This window comes from Neurospora crassa, linkage group I (assembly GCF_000182925.2).
Source record: "Neurospora crassa OR74A linkage group I, whole genome shotgun sequence".
Lineage (NCBI taxonomy): Eukaryota > Fungi > Ascomycota > Sordariomycetes > Sordariales > Sordariaceae > Neurospora > Neurospora crassa.
In genome coordinates this window covers 9,627,296-9,652,723 of record NC_026501.1, presented here as the reverse complement: position 1 = coordinate 9,652,723, position 25,428 = coordinate 9,627,296, and the positions used below count along the sequence as shown (strand labels likewise).

General features: G+C 52.0%; 11 protein-coding genes across 12 annotated transcripts; 6 read left to right on the top strand and 5 right to left on the bottom strand.

The window, feature by feature from the left end:
* The first annotated feature begins 1,214 nt into the window (after nucleotides 1–1,214).
* On the top strand, nucleotides 1,215–2,769 carry NCU08630 (hypothetical protein). The gene is made up of 5 exons (XM_959745.2): nucleotides 1,215–1,733; nucleotides 1,825–2,005; nucleotides 2,071–2,177; nucleotides 2,242–2,324; nucleotides 2,407–2,769. The coding sequence occupies exons 1-5, from the start codon at nucleotides 1,334–1,336 to the stop codon at nucleotides 2,542–2,544; spliced, it is 909 nt and encodes a 302-aa protein (XP_964838.1). The 5' UTR covers nucleotides 1,215–1,333; the 3' UTR covers nucleotides 2,545–2,769.
* Nucleotides 2,770–2,988: 219 nt separating this feature from the next.
* On the bottom strand, nucleotides 2,989–5,415 carry NCU08629 (hypothetical protein). Its single transcript, XM_959744.3, has 2 exons — nucleotides 4,729–5,415; nucleotides 2,989–4,461 (listed from the first exon to the last, which is right to left on the bottom strand). Exons 1-2 carry the CDS (start codon nucleotides 5,032–5,034, stop codon nucleotides 3,505–3,507), a joined length of 1,263 nt encoding a protein of 420 aa, XP_964837.2. The 5' UTR covers nucleotides 5,035–5,415; the 3' UTR covers nucleotides 2,989–3,504.
* Nucleotides 5,416–5,477: 62 nt separating this feature from the next.
* NCU08628 (hypothetical protein) lies at nucleotides 5,478–8,928 on the bottom strand. The gene has a single exon (XM_959743.2). The coding sequence runs from the start codon at nucleotides 8,630–8,632 to the stop codon at nucleotides 5,591–5,593; it is 3,042 nt and encodes a 1,013-aa protein (XP_964836.1). The 5' UTR covers nucleotides 8,633–8,928; the 3' UTR covers nucleotides 5,478–5,590.
* A 162-nt stretch (nucleotides 8,929–9,090) lies between these two features.
* crp-7 (cytoplasmic ribosomal protein-7) lies at nucleotides 9,091–9,931 on the top strand. 2 transcript variants are annotated; one of them, XM_011394913.1, is made up of 3 exons: nucleotides 9,091–9,230; nucleotides 9,310–9,576; nucleotides 9,653–9,931. In XM_011394913.1, the coding sequence occupies exons 1-2, from the start codon at nucleotides 9,199–9,201 to the stop codon at nucleotides 9,539–9,541; spliced, it is 264 nt and encodes an 87-aa protein (XP_011393215.1). In that variant the 5' UTR covers nucleotides 9,091–9,198; the 3' UTR covers nucleotides 9,542–9,576; nucleotides 9,653–9,931. The 2 variants fall into 2 exon arrangements, with proteins under 2 accessions (XP_011393215.1, XP_011393216.1); XM_011394914.1 differs by having other exon boundaries at nucleotides 9,141–9,230; nucleotides 9,310–9,924.
* An 815-nt stretch (nucleotides 9,932–10,746) lies between these two features.
* phr (photoreactivation-deficient) lies at nucleotides 10,747–12,726 on the top strand (the record flags this gene model as incomplete). Its single annotated transcript, XM_959741.2, has 2 exons — nucleotides 10,747–12,020; nucleotides 12,096–12,726. The coding sequence occupies 2 exons, from the start codon at nucleotides 10,747–10,749 to the stop codon at nucleotides 12,667–12,669; spliced, it is 1,848 nt and encodes a 615-aa protein (XP_964834.2). The 3' UTR covers nucleotides 12,670–12,726.
* A 414-nt stretch (nucleotides 12,727–13,140) lies between these two features.
* NCU16496 (NUDIX family hydrolase) lies at nucleotides 13,141–16,465 on the top strand. Its single transcript, XM_011395143.1, has 2 exons — nucleotides 13,141–13,974; nucleotides 14,063–16,465. Exons 1-2 carry the CDS (start codon nucleotides 13,293–13,295, stop codon nucleotides 14,764–14,766), a joined length of 1,386 nt encoding a protein of 461 aa, XP_011393445.1. The 5' UTR covers nucleotides 13,141–13,292; the 3' UTR covers nucleotides 14,767–16,465.
* On the bottom strand, nucleotides 14,685–17,099 carry NCU08625 (hypothetical protein). Its single transcript, XM_959740.2, has 2 exons — nucleotides 16,478–17,099; nucleotides 14,685–16,306 (listed from the first exon to the last, which is right to left on the bottom strand). Exon 2 carries the CDS (start codon nucleotides 16,287–16,289, stop codon nucleotides 14,802–14,804), a length of 1,488 nt encoding a protein of 495 aa, XP_964833.1. The 5' UTR covers nucleotides 16,290–16,306; nucleotides 16,478–17,099; the 3' UTR covers nucleotides 14,685–14,801.
* A 187-nt stretch (nucleotides 17,100–17,286) lies between these two features.
* On the top strand, nucleotides 17,287–19,890 carry NCU08624 (hypothetical protein). Its single transcript, XM_959739.2, has 4 exons — nucleotides 17,287–18,253; nucleotides 18,322–18,398; nucleotides 18,475–18,848; nucleotides 18,918–19,890. Exons 1-4 carry the CDS (start codon nucleotides 17,989–17,991, stop codon nucleotides 19,486–19,488), a joined length of 1,287 nt encoding a protein of 428 aa, XP_964832.1. The 5' UTR covers nucleotides 17,287–17,988; the 3' UTR covers nucleotides 19,489–19,890.
* Nucleotides 19,891–19,993: 103 nt separating this feature from the next.
* NCU08623 (hypothetical protein) lies at nucleotides 19,994–20,567 on the bottom strand (the record flags this gene model as incomplete). The annotated part of the gene is made up of 3 exons (XM_959738.1): nucleotides 19,994–20,074; nucleotides 20,190–20,413; nucleotides 20,474–20,567. 3 exons carry the CDS (start codon nucleotides 20,565–20,567, stop codon nucleotides 19,994–19,996), a joined length of 399 nt encoding a protein of 132 aa, XP_964831.1.
* Nucleotides 20,568–21,357: 790 nt separating this feature from the next.
* NCU08622 (hypothetical protein) lies at nucleotides 21,358–22,108 on the top strand. The gene has a single exon (XM_959737.2). It carries the CDS (start codon nucleotides 21,563–21,565, stop codon nucleotides 21,998–22,000), a length of 438 nt encoding a protein of 145 aa, XP_964830.1. The 5' UTR covers nucleotides 21,358–21,562; the 3' UTR covers nucleotides 22,001–22,108.
* Nucleotides 22,109–22,946: 838 nt separating this feature from the next.
* On the bottom strand, nucleotides 22,947–24,552 carry NCU08621 (hypothetical protein). Its single transcript, XM_959736.3, has 3 exons — nucleotides 24,164–24,552; nucleotides 23,984–24,103; nucleotides 22,947–23,917 (listed from the first exon to the last, which is right to left on the bottom strand). Exons 1-3 carry the CDS (start codon nucleotides 24,214–24,216, stop codon nucleotides 23,602–23,604), a joined length of 489 nt encoding a protein of 162 aa, XP_964829.1. The 5' UTR covers nucleotides 24,217–24,552; the 3' UTR covers nucleotides 22,947–23,601.
* Nucleotides 24,553–25,428: the final 876 nt, after the last annotated feature.

Here is a 25,428-nt window from a genome sequence, read left to right as displayed (position 1 = left end):
ACCTCGTTGCCCGTTGCATCACAACTCCGCCAATTGGAACCCAAGTGGTCTTCGGCATCTTCTCGCAGCGCATCAACAACATGACGGATGCTGGCCAGCAATAACAGCAACCACGGACACCTACGTACCATCATTTCTTGATCTCGGAGAAACCGGCCCGGATGTATAGCCAAGATACCTCAGCACCTCTGTGATCTTGACAATGTTTAACATCAAGATAACCCGGACACAGTCTCTAGAGGTACATGTATGTTCTTCTCAGCCAGGCCTTGATCCACGCTACCACAGTATGTTTACCAAGACAGTGATGCGGCTGTACAAAAGATCGCATTGATTCTTTTTTCACTTTTTTTTTGTTTACACCTAAGAAGTACCTAGTCTACTCTTCTGAGGCCACGCAACCCACTGTTAATTTGTTTGATCGATGAGAATTCTGGAAGCATCGAAATCACTTGAGTCTTGGGTCCCATGGTAAACGAGCCATTGCTTTTGAGAAGCCATCATCAAAAAACACCACAAACAGTGAAAGACAGCTTTCCCCTGTATTCTTGGAAGTTCTTTCCGCTTTGAGTTCAGGTGCATGATGGATTTCGAGTCCGTGAAATGGCGCAAGTGTCAGATTATTCTGAGCGTGCAGTATTACGTGACGTTGGAACAATAAAAAAGAGAAATGCTTGAATTGATTTTTAAGAGGAAGAAGAAAGAGAGAAAAGCTAAACTGGAAGAGGATATTCTTCTATACACGTTTTTGAATCGAAATTTGCAATGCAGGAATATTTCTGCATCTCTTTAATGCACGATGGAAATATTCCTACATACCTTGGATATTCGGCAGCAAGAGCTACCGTGCAGTCTCGGAGCACTGGGATTTAGGTTTCCTGGAAAGCAAGCATAATCTGTAAGCACACTGCACGAATATGTGCTTTTTATGCTGGGGAAATTAGTTGGGAGCAAATCTTGAGAGCCGCCGAGACAATACTGCGGTAACTTCAGAACCGATCTTTCATGCTTTCGTGCCAGACTCCTGGTCCCGTCGTTCCTTTCAGTCGCGCCTTCTCTTTTCTGTACCTGTGACGTATGAAGCCAACTCCCCAGCGGCGCCATTCACCGCCCAGCCCTGTAGACGTAGGTCCCTTCACTGCCTTGAGTCCCATTCTCTTCCGTCAAGGTAAGTACCTACCTTTCCAAGATTGGACACCCCGCATTTGAATATCGCTACGATGCCTGGTGTCTTTTCTCCTTCACACCACCAACTGCCCTACATCCTCTTCTGAGCACGAAGACAAACACATGGTTGTAACACCCAGAAACTCATAGAAAATTCTAACCGAACATGGCAATCCTCACCTGCCTTCCGGGGCTTGAGGTTGCCGTGGAGGTCGACGGCCAGCGTGCGCGCGAATACGAAGCCGACCCAGATGAAGTTGAGTCGCGCGCCAAAGAGATCAGCTATTATTCATTCCAGCAGACTCCGGACCACAAGATTCCCTACGTGCTGAAATACATCGAGGCCAAAGCAGGCAAGCCCTTTGCCTTCATCCTTGACGCGACAAACTTCCACGACTTCAAGAAGACAGAGCCAAAAATTTATTGGTGTTGTTCCATGGATGGATTCCACTCCGGCTACAGGCGAGTGTCCGTTGGTACTGAAAACAAGAGATCCTGTTGTAAGACTGGCAGCCAAGCGACCGGCTGGAAACGACACACTTTTCACTTTGGCAGCCTTGATGTTCGTAAGTATATCGAGTGGTTTTACGAGTGTATCATACTTGTAAAACTTTTGTGTGAGGTTCGCCAGACTAATCTACCACCGATCTTGTACAGGGGAAGGAGGGGACGGTACTCAGGCGGAGGCCGCCAAGCACTACGGCACACTTGTTGTCAACCTTTATCTCAGGGTCAAAACTGGCGGTGTTATACCGTTTAGGGACATAGACGGTCCTATCCCTATTCTCTCTGTTGGTGAGAAGGACTTGAAGGGCAAAGCCGTTGACAGCAAGGTCAGGTAAGAATACAAGTACCAATAGCCACAAACAGCGGAGAGCATCTAGCTTACCAAGGCCTATTCAGTTTTGAGTCTGAACCCATTGATCGCCCTGGTCAAGTAGCCACTTCAAGAAATGTCGATCCGCATCACCGACCCATCGCCGTCTTCGAATTCCGTTACCGCACCATGGGTAAGTCTCATGCCCATCGCCCTATGTCGTCCCAAAAAGCCGCTTACAATGTACAATATCGTAGAGGGTCTTTTGCAGGAAGGCATTGTATCTCGCCCGGTCGAGAAGGCCGAAGGTGTTCACGTCGAAGAGGAATACCAGGTACATGTAAGCATCTGCACCATAAACTGCAGGTCTTCTGTTTCGTGCAGCAATACAGACGATGAGTTAACCGTACTTTGTCCCATAGCCGCGCGTCAAACCCGAAAACGAGGAACGCCGAGGTGTCAAGAAAGAACGACCCATGGACCCTACCTCCTCTCCCCTTTGCTACAAGCTGCGCCGCCTGGAAAACGGAAAGGTCGAGATTGATCTGACGGACAACTGATGTCTGGAGGGAGCATACGGACGTCAACTGGTACGTGAAGGAATTCGGCCGTGTAAGGCACTGGGAACGACTCAACGCTCAAAGATGTAGAACAGCATGGAAATGTCTTTGAATCACAGAAAGGTACGCCGATATGTGGTTCCGAATAGGTAATCTCCATTTTACATAGCAGTTAGTCGAGATATCACAGTGTGTTTAGCGAAATGAAACATGAATGTCAACAAGATCACTGCCAGTGTCCTGTCTTTCCATCTTCTGTGTGAGGAGGAATGACAGTCTTCTAGGTTGCACTACCTAAACCTACCTCGGCTGCTTGGTACTTAGAGGTAGGCAGGTGGCAACCTACATGTAAGTAACACAAAGAAAGAGACTTCGAGCCCACATACTAGTAGTGTATGGAAATCCTTTTTTTACCCTAAATTTTTTTTTTTTTTTTTTTTTTTTCGAAATCATTCTCACAAGAGGTACACTTGGGCTTTCTCCCTTGTAATACATGTATCCAATCTTTCTTCGTCAATCTCAAAATCAGGGCACTGCAAGCTCTCCGTGTCCTTCAGATAAACCAAACTAAAAATCAAGCAAGTCGCAGATTCCGTTTTCCAAAGAGCCCATAGTCACACGCGGCTCAACTCCCCAAGCCTACATCCTGCATGTAACCTGTATTCCCACCAGTGATCAAATCAAACATACACAAGCCCTCGTCGTTATATCCCAGGGGCATTACCAACTCAATGTGGCAGATTCCATTGGAGGTAGGTAACAGTGCCCTCAATAGGGCCCAAGCTACTACCTCTACCTCTACATAGTTGCCATCAAAAGATTCGCACTTCCCTTCATGTTCCCGTTACCCTTGGCTGTATTCATCTGCGATTGTTCCCAGCGCATGCATGCCCGCTGCCTCTTCCCCCACCCCTCCCTTTGCCTGCAGTCCATTTCTCCGATTCAGCCGCTATGCTGCCATCAATGATGACAAGTAAAAGGAAGAAACCAGCAAGGGAACTCGCTGGCCCCTTCCGCGACACCATCAAAAAACTTGTGGGCCCCTTCCGCGACACCATCCCAGAAGCCTTCCGTCGCATGTGACACATTCACATTCATGTTGCCCATCTCGTTGGTGACAATGTTGTCGGCGTTGTCGGTGTTGTTACTCCTCTTTGCATGAGGTTCCGGGTCCTGGTCAAGGGTCGGTGCAGAGGAGGCAGAGGTAGGGGTAGAGGTAGGGCTAGAGTAAGAGGCTAAAGAGGTAGTGGCCATCGAAGAAGGGTCAGGGGTGGGACCCGCCGTCTTCGCCGTCGCCGCGGCGATTGGCTCCACCATCCAGTGGTCCTCAAATATTTTCTTCTTTCTCTTCCATTCATCGGTGGCATCGTCATCACAGTAAACATCAAAAAAGCAAATGACGTGCTTCAGAAAATCCCCGAAGCTGTCCTCCTTCAAAACAAGGTACACATTCTCGGCCTTGTCCTTGTTTTCCATGTCGCTCCCCTTGGGTTCCAGGTTGAGAGCAGAAGGGGTTTCGGCGTCCGGGACAGGGGGGAGGGTGGTCGAGGTCGAGGTAGACAAGGTGCTGCGGGCTTGGATAGGGTCCATTCCGTCTGGGTTCTCGCGAATTCGATTGCCGTGCGTCATGGTGGACGGCTCGCGGGTTCCGACGAGGGTTGTTTTCCCCAAAAACGGAAAATCTCGTATGGTTCGAGTGATGGGGGGACCGTTCGTAGGGCTGGACGGCTCGCGGGTTCCGACGAGGGTTGTTTTCCCCAAAAACGGAAAATCTCGTATGGCCCGAGTGATGGGGGGACCGTTCGTAGGGTTGGACGGCTTTCTGGCTCCATAGAGAGTGGTAAACGTGTTCGAGGGACTGACTCTTCTTGTTCGTTCGGCGGCGTTCCAGTCGCGAACGTGAACACTAGGCTTGTCCTGAGCATCGTCAGTAGCCAGAACGGTAAAGGTAGTCTCAATAACAGGGGTAGTAGAGGTGTCAACAGTCGCCTGAGCGTCAACAGCCCCCTGAGCACGAGCGGTAGAGACGAGATCAACAACAGAAATAACCTCAACAGTAGATGAGTGTTCGCTGCTCGCAAATGTGATAGGGGATGGCTCATCGTGGGTTGTTCCACCGTTGGTATTGGTTTGTGCACCACGCTGACTTCCGCTTGAGCTCGATGGGGTCGGAATTGTACTTACCGATGGCGTAGGTGCGCTCGTAGTCTCTGAGGCAGGGGAAGCTGGAACGGTGAGGCCAGCAACAGACTCTTGGGCGATTTCTTCAACCACGGTCGACAGAGTCAAAATAGGCACCACCGTGGTAGAGTTCTTGGCGCTGATATAGGTGACAGTTGTCACCTTGAGAGTAACCGACTTGTCTCCATCAACCGAGATATTTGCAACAAAGGGGGGCGACGTGAGAGGCCGGGCCGTTTCGTGATTCCCGAATGCTGTTGGCACCATGGCCAACAAGAAGCATGACAAAACGAAAAAGAGAGACATCATCTTGTCGCTTTTTAAAATCCGCAGTTGATCAAGGTAGTCGTTGACAATGAACGTTTTTCGATAGAGTCTCGAGGTTGATGTCTTTGTACTTGGGTTGTGAAACACGAAACGAAGGGAAAGGAGAAGAGGGACAGAACCAGTCCAAAGGCAGGAATATATACCCCTTCTCCAACAGGCTAGAGTGTTCAATTCGGAAAAAAACAAGAAAAATAAAGAGCCATGCCGGAAGTCCGATTACCAAGACTCACAGTGCCGGACTTGAAGAAATGAACAGCGACATGCGTATAATATACCTCTATGCATGGAATAAAACTTGTCTCAGGCAGCGGAGGCTGTGAGAAGACCAAGTCCAGGTTGCATAGGTGACCTGCATCTGATTAACTGCAAGTTGCCATTTATTTGCAAATGCCATTGACAGCTGCGTAAACCTGACCGGCGGTCCCGGTACGATCGGAGCTGTGGGTCCGGCGGTCCGCCGAAGAAACGTTATAAGGAACTCTCCAGGTCAGCGCCCCGCCTCCTTTCCATCGGCCAGCGCAAACCTCCACCTATTTCCTCAAAATCTCTTCCTCACCTGCCCCCTATTCCCCTCCCTCCATACCCACCCCACGCCCTTACTTTCGCACCACCTTCTCACCTCCTCCGTGCCCGCCTCGCATCCTTCCCACCCAACTCTATCCAGTCCCTTTCCGGCCGTATTCAACCACGCTGTCAGCTCTTCCAGAATGATAGGGTCGTACATGAGGATTTTCTCATGCCAAGAGGGCTCGGAAGGGTTGGTAGTGCGGGGAGCGGTAGTGATGGCTTCGGTTATGTGTTTGAAGAGATCAGCTTCCGAGGGCGTGCGGGAGGTCATGTCCAGGAGGGACTCCTCGCAGTCTGTGATGAGGGACATTTCTGCTGCCAAATCGTGTTTGTGATCTTGATGGTGCTTTTCGGGGGTGGAGAAGAGTTGGGATGCAGGAGGGGAGGCATCGGGTGAGGAGACGGGCGGGGAGGAGGCGAATGGATCGGAATCGGAGATGTCGATATCAGAGTCGGGGATCTCGAGGATGGGTGGGCGGGGGCGAATCGAAGATAACGAGGTGCGGCGTTGGCGCTTGGAAGTTGATGCGGAGAGAGCAGGTAATGGTGCAGTTGTTGTTGATGTGGATGCTGCTGTTGCTGCTTTTGGTGGGTTTTCCATGGTGGAGGTGCGCGGAGCAGACGCAGAAGCAACTGCGGCTTTCTTCCTTGGTCTTTTCGTAGCGGACGCAGCCATTTTTATTCCTGCTCTTGCTTCTTGCATATGTGCGCCTTGTATTGTTTGGCCCCTCCCTCGGTCGGGAGATACCGCAACAGAATTGATGGATCGGTGAGCGGGCTCCAAACTCCCTGTCCCTTCCTGCAACGTATTGTCACCTAGCCCTGTGCTTTTGCCTGTAGCTGCCCCCGTCTTACTTTCCCAGCACTGTTCGAGAAGACGAATCATAGCTGCGCGCTTCTTGATCGGCTTAAATCCGTAAGAGGCGATCTCCCGGCTTAGTTGGGCATCAGTAAAGACCTCGTACTTTGGGCGGGGTGGAGGGTCCCTTTTTTTCTGTTGCTGCTGCTGCTGCTGCTGCTGCTGCTGCTGCTGTTTCCGCTGCTGCGTCTTGGAAGGACTGGTCTTCTGGGACTGCTCAAGGAGCTGGTAATGTTCTTGGTTACTTGGTGGCGGTTCGTAGTCGTCGAAGTCGTAATCGAGGTCGAGCACAGCGCTTACTCGTGGAGGTGTGGTCGGTCTCGGAGATGTTTCCGTTTGAGGACTCCGTAGTCGAGAAGAAAGACTATCTCGGGATGGCGGACGTGCTCGTTGAGGTGTCCTTTCTCGTGGCGGGGCGACAGGATTTGGCGGTGGAGACTTCGTAGTACGGCGAACTGACTCTTTTCCCTTTATTGAAAGTGTACTGATCAGGGTTTCGGGTCCTGTAATCGTGAGTCGTTCGGTGGCAACGGGATCGGATGAAAATATTCCGATTGCTCTTTCCGCCTCACGCTCGACTTGTTTTCGAGGACTTGCCTCCCGTTCAGGCACATCAACAGCCGGTTTGTCAGCTTGCTGTACCACATCCTCTGGTACCTCCACGGCTTCAGTTAGATCAAAGATCTCCAAGTCCAGTAGATCGCCGTCCTCGTCCCTAGCCCCAACCCTCCAAAGCTTGTTGTTCCCCATCTTGCTCCTGCTAGCAATATTGCTGAACTTGACCGGGCTGGACATGAAGGGATCGCTTTCTTGCGCATTGCCCGCCGTCTTCATCGACTCGTGCAAAGCACGAAGGAGGTCGGTGTCTTCCGTCACAAGCTGGCTGGAAGTGCCAAAGACAAAATTCTGACCAGAGACCTGCCTGAGTGCGCTGTGGGGAGATAGCAACAGCTGTTTTCGAGGCTCGGGCTTCTTCTTGGAAACCCGGGCCTTTGCTGGCTTCTTGGAAACGGCCTTTGTCTTGGCGCCACCTGGTTTGACAGCAGCATCCTCGTCTTCCACGTCGATGTAGCCCAGGAGAGTGTCTTGTTTGGGTGCCACAGTCGATATGGAATCGTCAACTGGGTCTTGTATTCTATAGGCGGCCGTTGCTAGGTCGGTGATTGTGCGTGGCTTCTTCTTGGGGGCTTTGGGCTTGGTTGGGGACGTCTCTGGACTTGTGAGTTTGTCTGTGGCAGTGTTCGTAGTCGTAGTCGTAGCGACCATCTCGATCAGTTTTCTCTTCCCAAGTACATTACCTTTAGTGCCTTCACTCGGCTGAATAGTCTCTGGTTCACAGCCGTATGTATCCAAAAGCTTTCCAAACGCCACTGGTGGTTCGGTATGGGCAGTCGTAGAAGACGGTAATTCCTTGACCACAGACGAGTTGCCCGCAGCTGGTGGTGGTCTGTCATCTGGCGGTGGCGTCCAATCTAGTCTTCTTCTTGCTGCCGGTTCTAGGTCGACTGGCTCGTCTATGTTTTGTACGGGTATGGGTTTCGGAGGCTTCGACGCAGCGGGATTTTTCGAGGGTTCCTCTGGAGGATCGGCCGTAGAAGCATGAGCAGAAGCGGCAAAATGCTTGCTCACCGTCTCAGCTTTCTTCCTCGAAGCCCGTGGTTTTGCCGCTGGTTTCGTAGCCTTGGACTTGGGTAAGGCAGGTTGTCCTTCGACGTCCTTTTGCTTGGGCGGCCTTCCCCTCCTCGCTGGTGGTTTAGGTGGTGCATTTTCGTCGACGGCGGCTGTTGTCTCGTCCTTTTTTTTCCTCGGTTTCCTGGGTTTCTTTCCTGGCTTCTCCTCAGACACGGCCGTCGTTGTTGTTGCTGACACTTCAACCGCTACTGTCGACACTGATGTTGCTATCGCCGGAGTCTCTTTTGCTGGCCGAGATGAGGAATTTTTTGTGGGCTTTTCTTCGTCCATGACCTGCGACAAGTGCCAAATGCTAGCAGCGCTTGTGAAGGTTCCAAGCCCAACTGCATCGCTGGGAATGGGTGTGGCATTGCTACCGGTTCGCAGCGCTGATTTCTTGGATGCTGCCTTTGCGACTAGGACGCTAATGTCTGGAAACTCGGGCGACGAGGAGATGATGTCTATCGTGTCATTGTGCGCCATTCGAACTGGTGATGCGATGGGAAGAGTACACCGTCTCCTCCATCAATATCCAACTTGAATGTGCAGAGCGGGAGTAGAGGTAGGTAAGGTAGAGGTACCGGGCCTAAGAGAAGCAAGTGCCGGCGCAAATGTGAGTTAACTTGAAGTGAGTGGTGGACGGACGCTGGGCCAACTTGGCGACTCGATGCGCCGCGCGCGGAAATCAAAGCAGGAAGGCGACGAGGATGGGAACCTCTACGGCTTCCACTTTGCAGGGACCACGATCGCGATTACAGCGCGCTATCAGCTGACAGTGCAGGTGTTGTTGTTAGTGCAGGTACTAAGTACTTGCGAAGGCAACATCTAGACCACAGCCACACATGAGGACGTGCACTAGCCACAGAAACCATCCAAAAGCGTCCGTGCGCATTACTGGGCAGCCCACATTTGGGGCTTGCACACCAAACTGCGATTTTGTTGTCGAAATTCAAGTTGACCAAGTCGGAAATTCTGCGCTTGTTGCCCGCTCCTCGTCACCAGACCACACACCCCCAACCGCAGTCTCAGCACCCCCAAAGACAGCCAAAATGGAGAACGATCGCGGCGAAATTGTCGACCTGTATGCCGTCCCCATGTTGATTTTTGTCTTTTTGTTTCTCCAAAGAGGTGAAATGCTGACGACGGGAATTCTCGTCTAGTTACGTCCCCCGCAAGTGCTCTGCGACGGGCCGCATCATCAAGTCCAAGGACCACGGTTCTTGCCAGATCACCATCGCCAAGGTCGACGAGAACGGCCGTGCCATCCAGGGCGAGAACATCATCTACGCTCTCTCCGGCTTCGTTCGCGCCATGGGCGAGTCTGACGACTCCCTCAACCGCCTTGCCCAGCGCGATGGTCTCCTCAAGGCCGTCTGGAACCCCCAGCGCTAAATGCCTGGAGTGTTTTTGAAACGAATGAGGCAATGGTACGGAGATTCGAAATCCGGAATCGACAATCTCGACCGAGGGGCAATTTTGCTGATATGATACCCAACAATTCAGACAATATCCGACATGATCGATCTGGACACAAGAACGACCTGTGGGAAAAAAACAGGCAACGACTTGGGACGAACAACTACTGGCAGCGGGACCACGACATTGGGTTGGGAACTCTGGGATTTGCGGAAATGCATCTTTGATTGACAAAGGCTCAATGGCGTCAGAAGGATATTGTTTCTCATTCGGAAAAAAATACACTGGCATTGATGATCTGAACGAGTTCCGTCCACATACCGTCTGTCTACAGATTTCTCACCAACTCCGAACATCCCACATCCGATCTGATGACACCGAACCCAATCGACCGTGACATTGAGCAAAACACACACACACACCGCCTGGCTAGACAAGTCTCCCCGGGTTACAATACTCGAGGCTGGGGATTCTGGAGCTACCTCGATAGCTTCCATGCCGCAAATTGAGATTGAGGCTTTGAAAGGCTGTGACGAGCGAGTGATTCGTCATGGTACAGATACGAGTCTTACATGCTGTCATGATCATTCGTTTTGTGTTTTAACAGTCTGGAGGTCCCGTTCTCTTGGATGCCCTTGTGGTTTCAGTCTCCCACTAGGGCTGTCATATTTGTCTTTTGGTTTTGTTTTTGTGACTTGTGCTGATATGTTGAGAGAAGGGAGCCCAGTCCGTTTGCAGGGCAGTCGGTTTCAAAAAGGCAAGTTCCGTCAGGTTGTCTCTCTCCCTCCACGCTTATTGTTTTCGTTCGTCCCATAATTGCCATGGAAACCCGCATGTTATCGGATGTCCCTGCATTTTGGAGATCCGCTGGAGATGCGCTAACAAAGCAACTGGAACGGAGTGGGCGATCCGTCTCGATTCAATTACACCATGACGTACCGCAGAGATCGAGCGATCCGATTGCACAAACACAACCTCCCATCATCGCTTTGCAATCACACTCACGCGCATTGTGAAAGTGCCTAGTTCTCCTGTGGCTGTCGCAATGGTGAAGCCAGAATGATTTCTCTTTCCTCTCTCCTTTTTTCCACACAGCTTGCATGTTTCGCACCATCCGCACCTTGACACCAACGACAAGCGTCTTCCCGCCGACCTCTCTTCACTTCAAGCTCAAGACCACAATGGCTCCCAGTAAGCGCAAGGCCTCAGCGCCGCCTCAGACCTCACACGTCAATGGCAACCCTTCAGCCGACAAGAAGCGCAAAACCACCACCGATGCTCCTCCCACCAACCCCAACACGTCCTCGGACCCCCTCCGTGCACCACACCCCTTTTACAAGGATTCCGAAACCCACGGCATTGTCCTTCGCAAGTTCTACCCGCATGAAATGTCCAACGCGCGGGCCCAAGCCTACAACGACAATGAACTACCCCGGCCTATCGAAACTCTCTCTGCTGCACTAGCTGAGACTGCCGCCCTGCGCAAGTCTTTACCAGTTCGCCAAGCGGTAGTCCACTGGTTCAAGATGGATCTCCGACTCCATGACAATCGCTCTCTCTGGCTAGCCAGTCAGAAAGCCAAGGAGGCCGGGGTGCCCTTGATCTGTCTCTACGTGTTGAGTCCAGAGGACCTAGAAGCGCATCTGAGGGCTCCCATAAGGGTGGACTTTATGCTGAGGACCTTGGAAGTGTTGAAGACGGACTTGGAGGATTTGGGGATTCCGCTGTGGGTGGAGACGGTGGAGAAACGCAAAGAGGTCCCGACCAAGATAAAGGAGTTGATGAAGAGCTGGGGAGCTAGTCATTTGTTTTGTGCGATGGAGTATGAGGTTGATGAGTTGAGGAGGGAGGCGAAGCTGGTCAAGTTGCTGGCGGAAGGGGAAAAGGGTGAGAAGATGGCAGCGGACGTGGTTCACGATACCTGCGTTGTTATGCCAGGAGCACTGCAAAGTGGAAGCGGAGGGCAATACGCCGTTTACAGCCCATGGTTTCGAGCGTGGATCAAGCACATAGAAGAAAACCCGGAGTGTTTGGAGATTTACGAAAAGCCTGGGCCAAACCCTCCCGGCACAAAGGAGAAGCACGAAAATCTTTTCGCTTGCTCTATCCCTGAGGCTCCAGAGGGCAAAAGACTGCGAGATGACGAAAAGGCTCGGTACCACTCTCTATGGCCAGCAGGCGAGCACGAAGCGCTCAAAAGGCTGGAGAAGTTCTGCGACGAGGCTATCGGTAAGTATGCAGAGAGGAGAAATATCCCGGCCATGCAGGGGACGAGCAACCTTTCAGTGCACTTTGCTTCGGGGACATTGAGCGCCAGGACGGCGATACGCACGGCGAGGGACAGGAACAACACCAAGAAGCTGAATGGCGGGAACGAGGGGATTCAGAGGTGGATTTCTGAAGTGGCATGGAGAGACTTTTATAAGCATGTTTTGGTTCACTGGCCATATGTCTGGTACGTTTTCCCCTTCCCCTCCCCCTTTCTGTCACCAAGCAGGTTTTCAACTTCCCCTAACACTGCCCGCCGCAGCATGAACAAACCTTTCAAGCCCACCTACTCCAACATCGAGTGGTCCTACAACGTCGACCACTTCCACGCCTGGACTCAGGGACGCACCGGCTTCCCCATCATCGACGCCGCCATGCGTCAAGTCCTCTCCACTGGCTACATGCACAACCGTCTGCGCATGATCGTCGCCTCCTTCCTCGCCAAAGACCTGCTAGTAGACTGGCGCATGGGCGAGCGCTACTTCATGGAGCACCTGATTGACGGGGACTTTGCCTCCAACAATGGGGGGTGGGGGTTCGCTGCTTCAGTGGGCGTGGATCCGCAACCGTACTTCAGGGTGTTTAACCCGCTGCTGCAGAGCGAGAAGTTTGATCCTGATGGCGATTATATCAGGAAGTGGGTGGAGGAGTTGAGGGACCTTCCTGAATTGAAGGGGGGTAAAGGTGGGGAGATCCATGACCCTTATGGACGCGGAAGTGAGAAGGTCAAGAAGAAGTTGGAGGAGAAGGGGTATCCGAGGCCGATTGTGGAGCATTCGGGGGCAAGGGACAGGGCGTTGGATGCTTATAAGAGGGGGCTGGCGAGGGATTTGTGAAAGAGGATAGTGTTGTTCTTGGGGACCTAGGGTTGGGTAGTTGTTTATGATCATGGCTATGGCCTTTTATGTGTGAGGAAAGGACGACGAGCTGCTACATCCAACCACGGCATGGTGATATACGACTGCATCCCGTCTTGAAGTGCACCACACGCACCTACAGTAAACATCCGCATTTGGGAAGTGACTGGAAGGTGATCCAATGATCGAAACGAAGCCGACGTAAACAAGGACCACGGGGTGGATGCAACTTGAGAAGAGAACATAAGCCCAATGAAGGTGATGATGCGTTGATGCGGTGATGCCGCTACCGATGGATACGGACATCCGGGGATAACGGCGTCCCCACCCCGGAGAGGGGCCGGGAACCCCGGTGCGCTAAAGAGGCGCTGTGGGGCCACTATTTTCAGGGCCATTTGTCTTGGCTGACGGATGCGGGGAACCTGGAACCGATCAAGTAAACACCAGGCAGACCCCAACGCACGAACCGAGGTTGAACGAGATTCCGGTATTCGTAACCCCTCGCAACAAGTCCGGGGAGAGCCATTCAGTCAAAAGAAACACACAGATTCGCTTTTTTTCTTTATCTCATTTACACCTCAAAAACAAAGGGAAGGAAAACCATGAGTTCAGCTCGTTTCCGCTTCACAACTCGAAGTGGCATCAGCACCAACATCTTCAACTTCAAGTTGTCAACATCCACTCTCCGATCCCAGACACACAAGCTGAGCAGTCTTTCCCGAATCCCACAACACCCACCCCGCAAGACCCTGTCTGCATTCCGATACAACCCTCCAACACCAACATCAACATCAACTAGACCCTTCACCACCACCATGCCCCCGACATCAAAACCCGAAATCCCACCCCTATCTAAACCCTCTTCTTCCTCAGGGGCAGACAAAGGCCCCCTCCCCATCCGCCCTTCCTCCTCTGTTATCCTCCTTTCCCCCATCAACCAAGTCCTATTACTCCACCGCGTCGCCAAATCCACCTCTTTTGCTTCCGCTCACGTCTTTCCTGGCGGAAATCTATCCGAGTTTCACGAGGGTGAATATTACCCGTTGCCAACGAAGGATGGGGAGTTGCACAGGGACAGTAAGGCGTACAGGTTAGCGGCGGTGAGGGAGACATTTGAGGAGAGTGGGATTTTGTTGGCTAGACGGAAAGATGATGGTGGTGGTGCGGGTAAAGAAATGTTGGAGTTGAGCGAGGAGGAGCTGGAAGAGGGTCGGAGGGAGGTATTTGGGGATCGGGTCAAGTTTACAGCTTGGTTAGAGGGGAAAGGTGGGGTGGCTGATGTTGGTGAGTTTATTAATTTTTTTTTTCCACTTTTGGTCCTTGGTCATGACGGGTTGAAGAAGAGAGGGATAGAGAAGCTAACAAAAGATAGAAAACCTCGTCCCCTTCACGCGCTGGATCACGCCCCAAAACCAGCGCAAACGGTTCACCACGCAAATGTACCTGTACATGCTTCCCCTGAACACCACCACCGCCGAATCGCAGACTACAACGATAGTCCAAACCCCTACCCACGATGGCGGCGTAGAACACACCGCCGCACTGTTTGATTCTCCTTCAACCTGGCTGGCCAAGGCCTCAGCAGGCGAAATTATCCTTTACCCACCGCAGTTCTACCTCTTGACCCTTATCAGCCGGTTCCTGCCCATACAATCTTCCGACTATGACGAGCAGCGCAAAAGGCTTGTTTCCTTCCTGCGCCGGGTACCGACGAGTTCAGTGAAGCATCCGACCTCTGACATCCCGTGGGCGGAGAAGGTTATGAGTCCCGAGGTGGTGAGCTTTGCTAAACAGGGGAGCTATGGCAACGGACGGGTGATTCTGGGACTGGCAAAACCGGGACGGGAGTTGGTGGACAGTGGGCGAGGAGGAGACGTGGAGAGGGTGATATTAGTCGATTTCAGGAAGGAAGAGGTGGAAGAGGTGAAGGAAGAACAGACAGAGGGAGGGGAGGTGGTAAAGAAGGTGATTAAGACGGCCGTGAGGGTACCGAGGGATTTGGAGGTGATGGAGAGGGCGGAGGCTATGGCTATGGCTGCTGCTCCTGAGAAAAAGGAGAAGGGAAGCAAGCTATAGTTTAGTTGGTTGGTTTGTTGGGGAGTACTAATGGATTACAAGTAGGAGGATAGGCACTCCTCGACGGTCTTGATGCAATCGATGCTGTCCGCTTCCTCCTTCAGTTCCATGGCCCGTTTTCTTACTTCCCTCCCCTCCTCCTCGTCCAAAATTTTCCCAACGGCCTCTGCTAACTCCTTCACATACTCCTTGTCGTCTCTCCACGACTTGTTCAGTTTAACTCCATGTCCACGCCACTGCACCCGCACAACGTTCTCCTTCTTGTCCTGTTCTTCTCCCGCGACAACCATCGGCACCCCGTGACCAATGCCGTGCATCACCGCACCGTAGCCGGCGTTGCTCACGAAGACGTCGGTGTGGGGGAGGATGGCGTCGTAGGCGAGGTAGTCGACCACCTTTGCGTTAGCGGGCACTACCACGTCCTTTGGTAGTGTTCGGCCGCGGTGTCCCAAGATGGCCACCACCAGGGTGTCTTCTTCTCGTCCACCCAAAGCCTGAATGGTTGGAAGGATAAGATGCCTCGGGTCAATCTCTACGGTTCCCTGCGCTACCACGACCACTTTCTTTCCTTCCTTCTCCCTCGCCAGCTTGACCTCATCCACCAAGGCTTGCTTTGCTTCCTCAAGAACACGAACCGACTTGGGCACCGCACCGACAAACCGCCAATTCGCCGGCCACCCCTCTTCCGTCTTATAAAACCAACTCTCAACACCAATTTGACAAACGTAATTATACCCGACAAAACACTCCCCGCTAAGCAATGCCCAGCTTTCCCGACCCTTTTCCCTTTCGCGTGTCTCCATGGCTTTGGCAAAGTCCTTGCCGCCTGCTTGTTCCACTTTCTCCACCAGCAACTCTTTTAGACCCCTTGTTTCCGTCTCCCAGTCCCTCCATATCTTGGCGACCCGTTCTCGGTAAGCAGGAGTAGTATCAAACTCTATCGGTTCAGAGACCAATGGTGGGATGTCCACAGACCGGAGGGGAGGGATCATGACGCTTAGAGCAATGGAGCCGATTGGCTTGGGAATGGAAGGAGGGAGGGGGGCCCCGTGGAAGAGAGGGAGGAGGAAGTTGGACGTTGACTCTGCTACTACTACCACTCGAGCAGAAGAAGAGGGGAAAAGCTGGCGGATGTGGGTTAAGGCGGCACAGAGGGAGCGATGCCGAGCCGGAATAGCGGAGATGAAAAACTCGCGGAAATCGCTGAAGACGCGGTCGCGCCAGGTTGGTTCAGAAGTAGTACCTTGGACCACTGCATCTTTTTCGGTGATGGCCCCCTCCCCCTGGGGAACGAAGTATGTCAAGTCGTTGAAGTCTGCGTCATCGAGAAAGGGAAGAAATTGAACGCCGGTGGCGGATATGGTGGCCTTGTGGGCAGTAGGGCCAAGGTAGAAGACGGGCCAGCCGCGAGCATGGAGGGCGGAAGCTATGCGGAGGGTGGGAGTTATGTGGCCAGTTGCTGGGATGCTGGTGAAGAGGAGGATGGGTTTATCACCACGCTTGACCTTCTGATGGGAGCCCATCTTGGGTGATGTTGATGCTGATGAGGTCGATGATGGTCAGAATGATATTGATATGGTTCAATACGAAAGGCAATGCGTTGGATTATATTGTCTCCATGAACAGACGTGTCCGAATGTGTTGGCAGCCCCCCTGCCAATCAAGCTGTTGATCGTGGAGACAAGATGGTGGAATCCGTCGACAAGCTTACCTCTAGTCTAGTATTTGAGAGTGGGTAAAGCGTGGTGAAAGGTGAGTGAGTGAGTGAAGACGCAGTGCCGGGATATGGTCAACACACCGAGGTGACTCTTCTTGGCTCACCGAGCTCACCTTTTCTTCTCATGACAGTTTCTGGAAGAAGAACAGGAAGCGCCGAGGGTGCATTGAGCACTCTGTAATTGTGGGGGCAAATCAAACATTGCAACATGCTGCGGGCTGAAGTCATACGACGTTAGCGAGATAGAGAGAGTCGCAACCTGGCTCGAGCCTGGTTGGGAGTTGCCGAGCTGGAGGTCGACGGAGGAAAAGTCGCTTGCTTCCGGGCGAGTTCCATAGAGGTACTTATCCTGGATGTCCATGCCTCGCGGGGTCTGCAGAATCCGTGCCCAACCTGTTTCCCATCCTCCAAAATGTTCTGATGGAACTCGAAACACAAAACACTGCACTGCACTGCACTGCAATGCTGCCTGGCGGGGTCAAGTTGAGTGATGACGGAAAGGAGGACCTTCAGTTTTGACAACTCCACTCTATGCTCCTTCCTCACAGGGCTCACCAGTGTCCGGGATGTGTCCTCTTCTGGAAGTTGCCCGAACCATGCCCGGCGGCGATCCAGGCACCGGCAGCGACGGCTCAGAGGACGGGCGGGACGGACTGGACTCTTCCGCACTCTCCACTTTTCCCGCTGATGCACGACTCCACTTGAACCTCTGTTTGGCCAATGAAAGCTCCTGTACGCTTCCGCGGCATGGAGCCACTCTCCTAAATACAATCACGGCAGGATCTCTTTACTCACCCGACGCCTTCCTTGCACTGCACTGCACTTGCCAACTTCCACATCTGCTTCGTGCAGTTTCGACTCAGACTTGTTCTTTGGCGGAAAGAGAGAATGAGACATAACGAGAATTTTACGGCCACGCAGACGCGGTCCAGTCGGGACTGAGTGTCATGTCTGTTCAGTTGTTCTTTTTCCTTGTGGTCGCCTCAGACATGGGATCAAGCTTCGAATCTCGAGTAGAGGCAGTGTACCCATGGGATTCAAGATTCAGCCAACACAAGATCCAATCTCCAATGCCTCAATCATTACTAGTATGACACAGGCGTGAAACCCCTTCACCGGTGAAGGCTGTCCTGGACTGCCGGTTCTATCGGGAAGCTTTCCCATTGCGTCTTGCCTGAACTTTTATAGACAGAGACGGTTACATTGACACCCGCTTACCCGCCCTGGGGCCCCGGGCATGCTTCCCCGGCACTGGCTTAAACTTCCGCTGTTACACTCTCCCGCTCTCTACCTACCTGCCTCACTGGGTACTAGCTTCCGAGCCATACCTGTATACATGAATCCGCTCTCCCCACAGGACCCCCTTTCCCATCAAGTACTTCTACTGCCCACGATGCTAGTATTCAAACCGTTTGACATTTTTACGGACGACAGAGAGGCAGTGTCGAGGTCGGGTTATTAGACTTGGACCTTGATCTACAACAGCGTGAAACGATCCACATACGATGAACAGTACGGCGAATGACACCACAGCACCATCAGAATTATGCGACCCGAATTATATATGGCCGCCGGCAAGTGAACGAGCCCATGATTCCCTACGGCCAAACATCTACGCTTCAACCGTGATTTGCTGGCTTATAGCCGCTCTTTTTGTTGGGTTGCGGCTATACACGAGGAGCGTCATTATTCGAGTCTTGGGACCCACGGATTGGAGTATCTTGACTGCTTTGGTGTTTTCGTTGGCTACAAGTGTTGGGACTATAGAGCGTGAGTACCTCTACCTACAAACCCAAACATGTTCATGGATAGCAGATGGGAATACTAAAACTGCGCAGAGGCTATCAACGGTTCCGGCCTTCATGTCTGGGACATTGACTGTTCAGATACAGCAGCCGGGACTGCTTGGTACAGGGTACGTTCCTCCCCTTCTTTAACACGACAAAGAAAGACATGGACGCAGTCACTAACATATTGACATCTCACCACAGGCCTCCTGGTACTCTCTCGTCTTCTACACCCTTTGTCTCTACTTCTCCAAAGCTTCCATCTTGCTACTTTACATCCACCTCTTCAACTTTCGCTGGGCCCGACTCGGTGGCCAAATCCTCCTGTCCATCGTCACCATCAGCCACGTCTACATGCTCGCCGTGTGCTTCGTGGCCACTATTCCCTTGAATTCCTACTGGGACTCCACCATTCACAGACAATGGACTGCGCCCCAGTCAATGTGGTGGTCCAGCACAGGTCTGCACATGGCGACAGACTTTTTAATTTTCTTGCTGCCGTTGCCTGTGGTGTGGTCAGTCATGTTGCCCAAGAGGCAAAAGATTGCGCTTTCCGTGGTCTTTGGATTTGGTTTTGTGTAAGTCTTCCTCCCTTCGCCGCTGCCCCCTCCTGCTCCACTCCCACTGACTTTGGTAACAAACAACAGGATCTGCTTCATCTCTATCCTCCGCCTCCTCAAGCTCATCAAAGTCCAAACTACCCGTATCCATCCGACCGATTGGGCCTACAACGCCGCCGAGCTCACCTACCTTACGGCACTCGAGTGTAACGGCGCCATTGTCTGCGCCTGCGTCATGACGTTGAGGCCTTTCATCGTCAAGTACTTCCCCAAAGTCCTTGCCTCCCATTCCCGCTACCCCATTGGAAGCAACGGGCAAGGCGGAAGATTGAGTGATAGCATCACGCCGCCAACCATTGGATCAAAGCCGTTCAAGCCTCCGGTATCACCGGCAGAGGCGGTTTACATGCGACGGGAGAGGACGAATGCTTGGATGGATGGTCGTTTTGTAGAGCTGGATAATGCGTGGGAGGGGTTCGAGGGGGCAGCGGTGAATGACGCGGAGATGAAGGAAGGGGTTGGGAATAAGGAGAAGAACGGGGAGAAGGAGTATTTGGGGGTGAGGAAATGGAATAGTCTGAGGACACTCCACCACCACCACGATCAGAAAGGGGGTAAAAGTACTGGAGAAGAAGATGGGATCCAAGTGAGGAAATGAGTGGATGTTGCGGTGCAGGTTGCCCAGCCGAGGGAGCATGGGAATGAGTATGGGAGTGGAAATGAGAGTACCTAGAGACAGGGCAAGTGAGGTGTGCGGAAAGGGGACTGCATTCTGATCTCGTAATGATGGGAAACCTGCTATCAGGCTGCGGGATAAGGGCGTTGGATGTTGTTTATGGGCGATGGTACCAAAACAGTTCGACTACGGAATTTGGGTCTGATCACGTACTGGGCTTGGAAAATTCACATTTGGCTGCAAAAGAATTTCAAAGTGGAATCAAACTGCTTGAATGTATAATGCTATTTGTGTAGTGGAGACATCTATGAAGGTCTAATACTCGGGGATTCATTCTATCTGTAGGTAGGTACCTCTAGGTAACTTCAAGATGCGCTGACTTAAGGTATCTCTTTACGACCCTACGGGCAGGGAAAAGCCCAGGTATTAGCAACCCCAAGCCACTTTGAAACCACCACCTTTGGTTCTGCAGGCGAAGCTGCCTTTCTCAACCGTACTGTTGCCGCCGTCGTAGGCTTTGGTGCGGGATAGACATGGACGAATGGCCGAATTTGAGGAGGTTGAATAGCTACGGGTACATGTTTGAGTTCGCTCTCATTTATGGAAGGCAGATCGTGGATGGTGAGGTACTCGAGATCTTCACCCAAGCTGTTAATGAACCTAGATGTCGATGGCTGACGCACATTCGGCCTTAGGGCAGTTGTCGACCTTGGTGCCGGCGGAGGACACTTGATCAAATCTCTGACCCCTCTAGCAATCGGGACTACCAATCTGTCGTTGCTGGTCCGTCTTCTCTTGATGTCCCGGCTGTTCCCAAACTCGGCCTCATCCGAATCGTAGCAGAAGCGAGCAGAAGAACCGCCGGCTTGTCGGTAATCTGGGACACCAGGGAGGTCACTTTCATCGTCTGTTTCGGACCAAGTTCTTTTTTTGCTAGATGTAGCATATGTGCAGCTGCACGATGTACCATTATATACTGGGTATTGAAGATTCCCATCTGAGAGGCAGGATGCAGTTGAGCTGCCTGAGTCGGAGGAAGAGTCGTAATCGCAGAGTGTCATTTTGATGATGTTTACTGGTGTTTCTGAATGTCATCACGCCAAGTTACTATGGGTCTGATGATGAACGTAGATCTTATTGATGAGGAAATCGTGACGCCCTTATATCATTCTCTTATTGAAGTACGGAGGGGCGCTGTTCAGTCTTGTCCTTGGTGTAAAGCAGCTGTGTTCCTTCCAAGAGACGGAACAAGTGGCATTGAATCTGATAAAGCCATTGTTCAGCCGATCCATTGTTTATATCCCATTGCAATGGCCAACATAGATCAAGTACCCAAGGAGCGGAATGGATGCCGACAACCCGGGGACAAAGAAGTGGAATGTTGGTACACCGAAACCTCCAGTCGAAGCCACTCGAGGCCAGTGGGCCTATCGGGACCTCTCCGCCGGTCAAGACGCCAGTGGCCCGGGGTTGTCTTCAAGTGTGATGTGGTCCAAGTGGATCTTTTCGACGATAGCCGACAGTTCTGTCTCTTGCTCTCGACTTGATGGTGTGAATGAAGAGTGTCCGAGTGATGTCGAGCCGAAAGATGGTTTCAGGGTCCAGCGGGTTACGTCAGCAAGCGTGGTGGAGTAAGTGATGGGTTCTTAACAACGTGTGTCTCGTATTTGCCCGTAATCTGATAGACAAATAACTGATTGCAGTCCTGTGACCACCTCGCGCAATGACATCACCTCTCTCAGCACCAGATAGAGGTACGCAGGAGCACATTCGAGACTTCTCCCCCTTGACAGGAACAGATGAACAGTTCTCTTCCATACAGACGTCCATCGACTCTTTCGATTCCAGTCCGTCGAATCAGACACGCCTTGTCCAAGTCATACGGCCAGATCCAATATCATACCTAGAGGTACCCATCTTTATCCAAAACAAATCGCAACACAACAGAAGACCTCGAGAAGCAAACAGAAAGCTCCAACGGGAGCCCAGACCTTCAAGGAGCAGCACATTTCACCTCCATAACAACATAACACAACACAAAAAAAAACATCAAATCATGCCCGAAATCACCCGCACCTTCAACAACCCCCTAGCCTCCCATCAAGCCCGGCACCACCACGACCTGCGCGGCACCGGCGAACAAGACCCCTCGGGCGGGCAGACGCGCGCCGAGCACGAAGCCGACAAGCCCAAGCACCCCTTTGACGAAGCCCTCCGACCGTCGCACGTGTTGGGCGCGGAGAAGAACATGGGCGCTCCCGAGAAGCTGGATGCCAAGGCGCAGAAGGAAGGCGGGGCGCTGAGCGGTGCAGGGTTGAAGGATACGCTGGACATGATGGCGACGGAGGAATACAATCCGTACAGAGAGGGCAAGAAAAATCCGCGGCTGCAGGAAGGGTTGCCTCACGGAGTGGGAGGGTTGGAAGGGAAAAAGACGGAACTGGAGGGAGCAGGGGACTTATTCCCCCCGACTTATGATGAAGAAACACCGTGAGCTGTGGATGGTTATACCACTTGGATGGGTAGACTCTCGTTGGTGTTGCGTGGAAAGGGTACTTGGTAACATGTTTTTTTTTCTGTAGTTGGTGCCGATATGGCTACACATGTGGTTTAAACGATGGGGTATGCTGAGCCTGTACAGCCAGCCAGCCATCTGTGGAAAAAGTGCTAAAAGGTACATTGATCGAGGGGTGGCATTCATGTTGTTGATCAATGCAAGGAGGGTCTGTCTAGATTACTCTGGCTTTGGTCAGCTTGCAAACTTGGAAGTACAGGCAATAATGGTGGGTGATCGGGGAATGTCAATTTCAATCATCTTTAGAGGTATGAAACCTCGTGCTGCCTTGGAGTGCAATCCCAATCGGGTTGACTCAATTTCCTCATCGATAAGGTACTTTGTTCTTCTTTCTGTCTGGTTTGGCGCTTTTCTGTACCAAAGATCTTGATGCTCTCTGTCCTACATATATCTTCCATCTATGGTATTCTAGGTGTCAATATGCATTAATCATGCCTTTTCCACATTGTGAATGTTGTCGCCCAATAATCTCCTCCGCCGTTACCGCGACGCCGTAGCGACAACGGTCAGCGATTCGGTTGGCTTACTATTCATCACTGGTCATTCTCTTCCCTTTCCCTGTGATACGCGGAAGGCGGGATCAAGTCAGCATTCGCTCAAAACAAATCATTCATTCTTCTCCCGAAGCGTTCAGGTCTGCCTCTCAAGCACGTGAGATTCAGCTACGCCTCTTTTCTGCATGTCGGACCAACCACCAGCACTGCCACCATCAATTGGCCAAAGGAGCCCGGTACGACTCCGATAGCGAACTTTTACCGTTCGATGATCTGCTTGGATGGCTCTGATGGCGGACAATCGGCAAACCAGAGGAACACTGCATCAATCTGCATCTGGAAAGTGACGTTGAGTTTGCAGCGGTGCAGTACGGTAGTGGAACTTTGTTCTCTCCACACGACACACGACAGCAGGTGGAGATGGGCCCATGCAAGGGGACCCTTATCTTTTACACGTCGACAAGGGCGGCATGTCGGGAAATTCATGATATCAAGAGCCAAATCACGTACAGCATCGCCGGTTATGTACATGATGATACAGACATACAATGAAATATGAAATGGTATTATTGATACATCAGACGGAACTGAACAAGATCGTAGGAGAATAGATAAGCGCTGTTGTGTGCTTGTCCTCCAATATTGATTGCTTGTTTACATCGCCAACTCTGCACACACAAAAGTCTCCATTGTCTGTGCTGAATCGCTGTTTGTTCTTCCCATCGCAATCATCCCGTCATCTTCTTCATCCATCATGCAGATACGAAGATCGTTGCTTGCCTTGTTTCCCCACGCAAGCGTCGAAAGATCCTAAACGCCAGTCGCAAACCCTTCAAGTTGCTATCCCCGGCGCAGGTCCTTTCAGTGCTTTCCTTCCGTGCCCATTTGTTTGATAGGTATTATATTCGTCGCTGTTTGTTCCTCGGTCGATCGATGGGTTTTCGAATTGTTGATAGTCGCCTGTCACCTATCTCTATATCCCCCGCATCGTCTCACGTTCCGTTTTCCTGTGAACCAGACCCCAGCTCACTGGAAACGATGTGCCTGGTTAGGCGGTGGCCCCTCGGGCGGAGCATACTGATCATCCGCACCTCTGTGGTATGCGCTCGCCGGTTGCTGGAGTTGGATACCTTCTTGCTGGTTGCCGCCATAAACGTACTCGCCGTTCTGGTCCGCCTTCTGGCCATTCGGTGGTGCGTAGTACCCTCCTGGGGCTTGACTACCCGGTGGCGGCTGGGCGGAATACTGGGGCGGCGCGTATGGGGGAGGGGCAGGAGCCATCCAGCCAGTTCCATACATGGGTTGCGTCCCTTGGATGCGGCGGCGGCGGGAATTTCTACGTCTACAGCCATGTGCTGTCAGTGGCAATGGTCAGGTGATGGTTAGGATGGGTAGGGGGGCGACGTACGCCATAAGGTAGACCGAGAGAAAGACGCAAAGAATCGCCACGGCTAGTAGGATCCAGCGGCCGTAGTAGTACCAGTGGGTATAACAGTAGCGTTGGCCGTATTCATCAAGGAAACAACGACTAAACATTGTTAGCAAGGTTGGGGATATGTTGTTGGTGATGCGAAAGTGAATGGCTTACTCTCGCTTGGCGATCTCGTGGACCTGGTTGGCCATCTCTGCTAGAGGAGCCATTACGGGCTGTTGGTGGGAGTGGACTTTGTGGATTTCCTTGGATTCCGATAACAGATTGCAATGTCTCGATGTCTTTGCTGCGACAGCAATGTCTATGTCGAATATCGACGGACTCGATTGTCAAACGGTTCAGTTTTGACTGCCAAGGTCAGAGTGGAAAAGTGAGGAGATGCGAAAGTGAAAGAAAAGAGAAAGATGTTTGACGGGACGTTCCTCCCCTGCGCTGGGGGGTGACGTTGGATTTAAAAGTCGGGTTTGATGTTCACAGGGAGTCGTCAGGGCGTCCGTGGCGGGGAGGGGCTCAGACAGTCACAGGTTCAGAACACCAAGCCCCAGGGCAGTGACGGGGAAGCTGGGGACCTGGAAGAAGGATTGACGCTTGTATCCGTAGCGAGGCACCACTCCAATGTTCTAGGCAGCTCTAGCAGGGCGGGCATATTGTGGAAAAAGCCGGAGAATGGAATCTAATGCTGGTCACCGACCCCGGGCTTGAAATCCTTTGTTTCCATCCATTCCCTTGCCAGATGTACTTGTTGGAACATATACTCTACGCAAGGTACACAGTGGCTGAGCTGTACTTACCTAGCTGGCTGACTGAGCAAGATCTTGAAGGTTCGACACTGTCAAACCAACACCTCGGCCACCAACCCCGTCTTCCATCAAATTTCACCTGTCAAGCGAATCCTGTGGTGATGATTGTATCAAATAGGGGTCACCAACCTAAGGTCACCAATGGTCTGCTCAATGGTTCACCTCTGTTGCGAGAACTTTGACCTGCCAAGCCGCCTATCCGAGACCAGAAAGATACAGCATCGGCCGATCCCACGTCGTGATCTCGGACAAGAATCATAGCGGCCAACAGTCCAATACAAACTCTTCCTCGATTGCATACAAAAGACAACCAACTGCCGCTGCGACGACGGCGAGCCTGTTTGGGACAATGGGTAGGTAGTATAAATGGCATGTGGTTAGAGGTATGGTTGCGATATTAGCCGTACCATTGCCGTCTTGCGTGGTAAGTAGGTATCTTTGCCGCGCCTATCCATTACATCTCGCTGGTATCAGGGAGTGTTACCCAATTCGGAAAGACGGGAATATTCACTGAGTGTGGCTGTCTGTCTGCCTGTGGCAAAGTCCATGGCATGACATAAACTGTCCTTTGTTGGCATCGTCGGTGGAAGTGGACAAGATCGATACCTACCCAAACGGGAA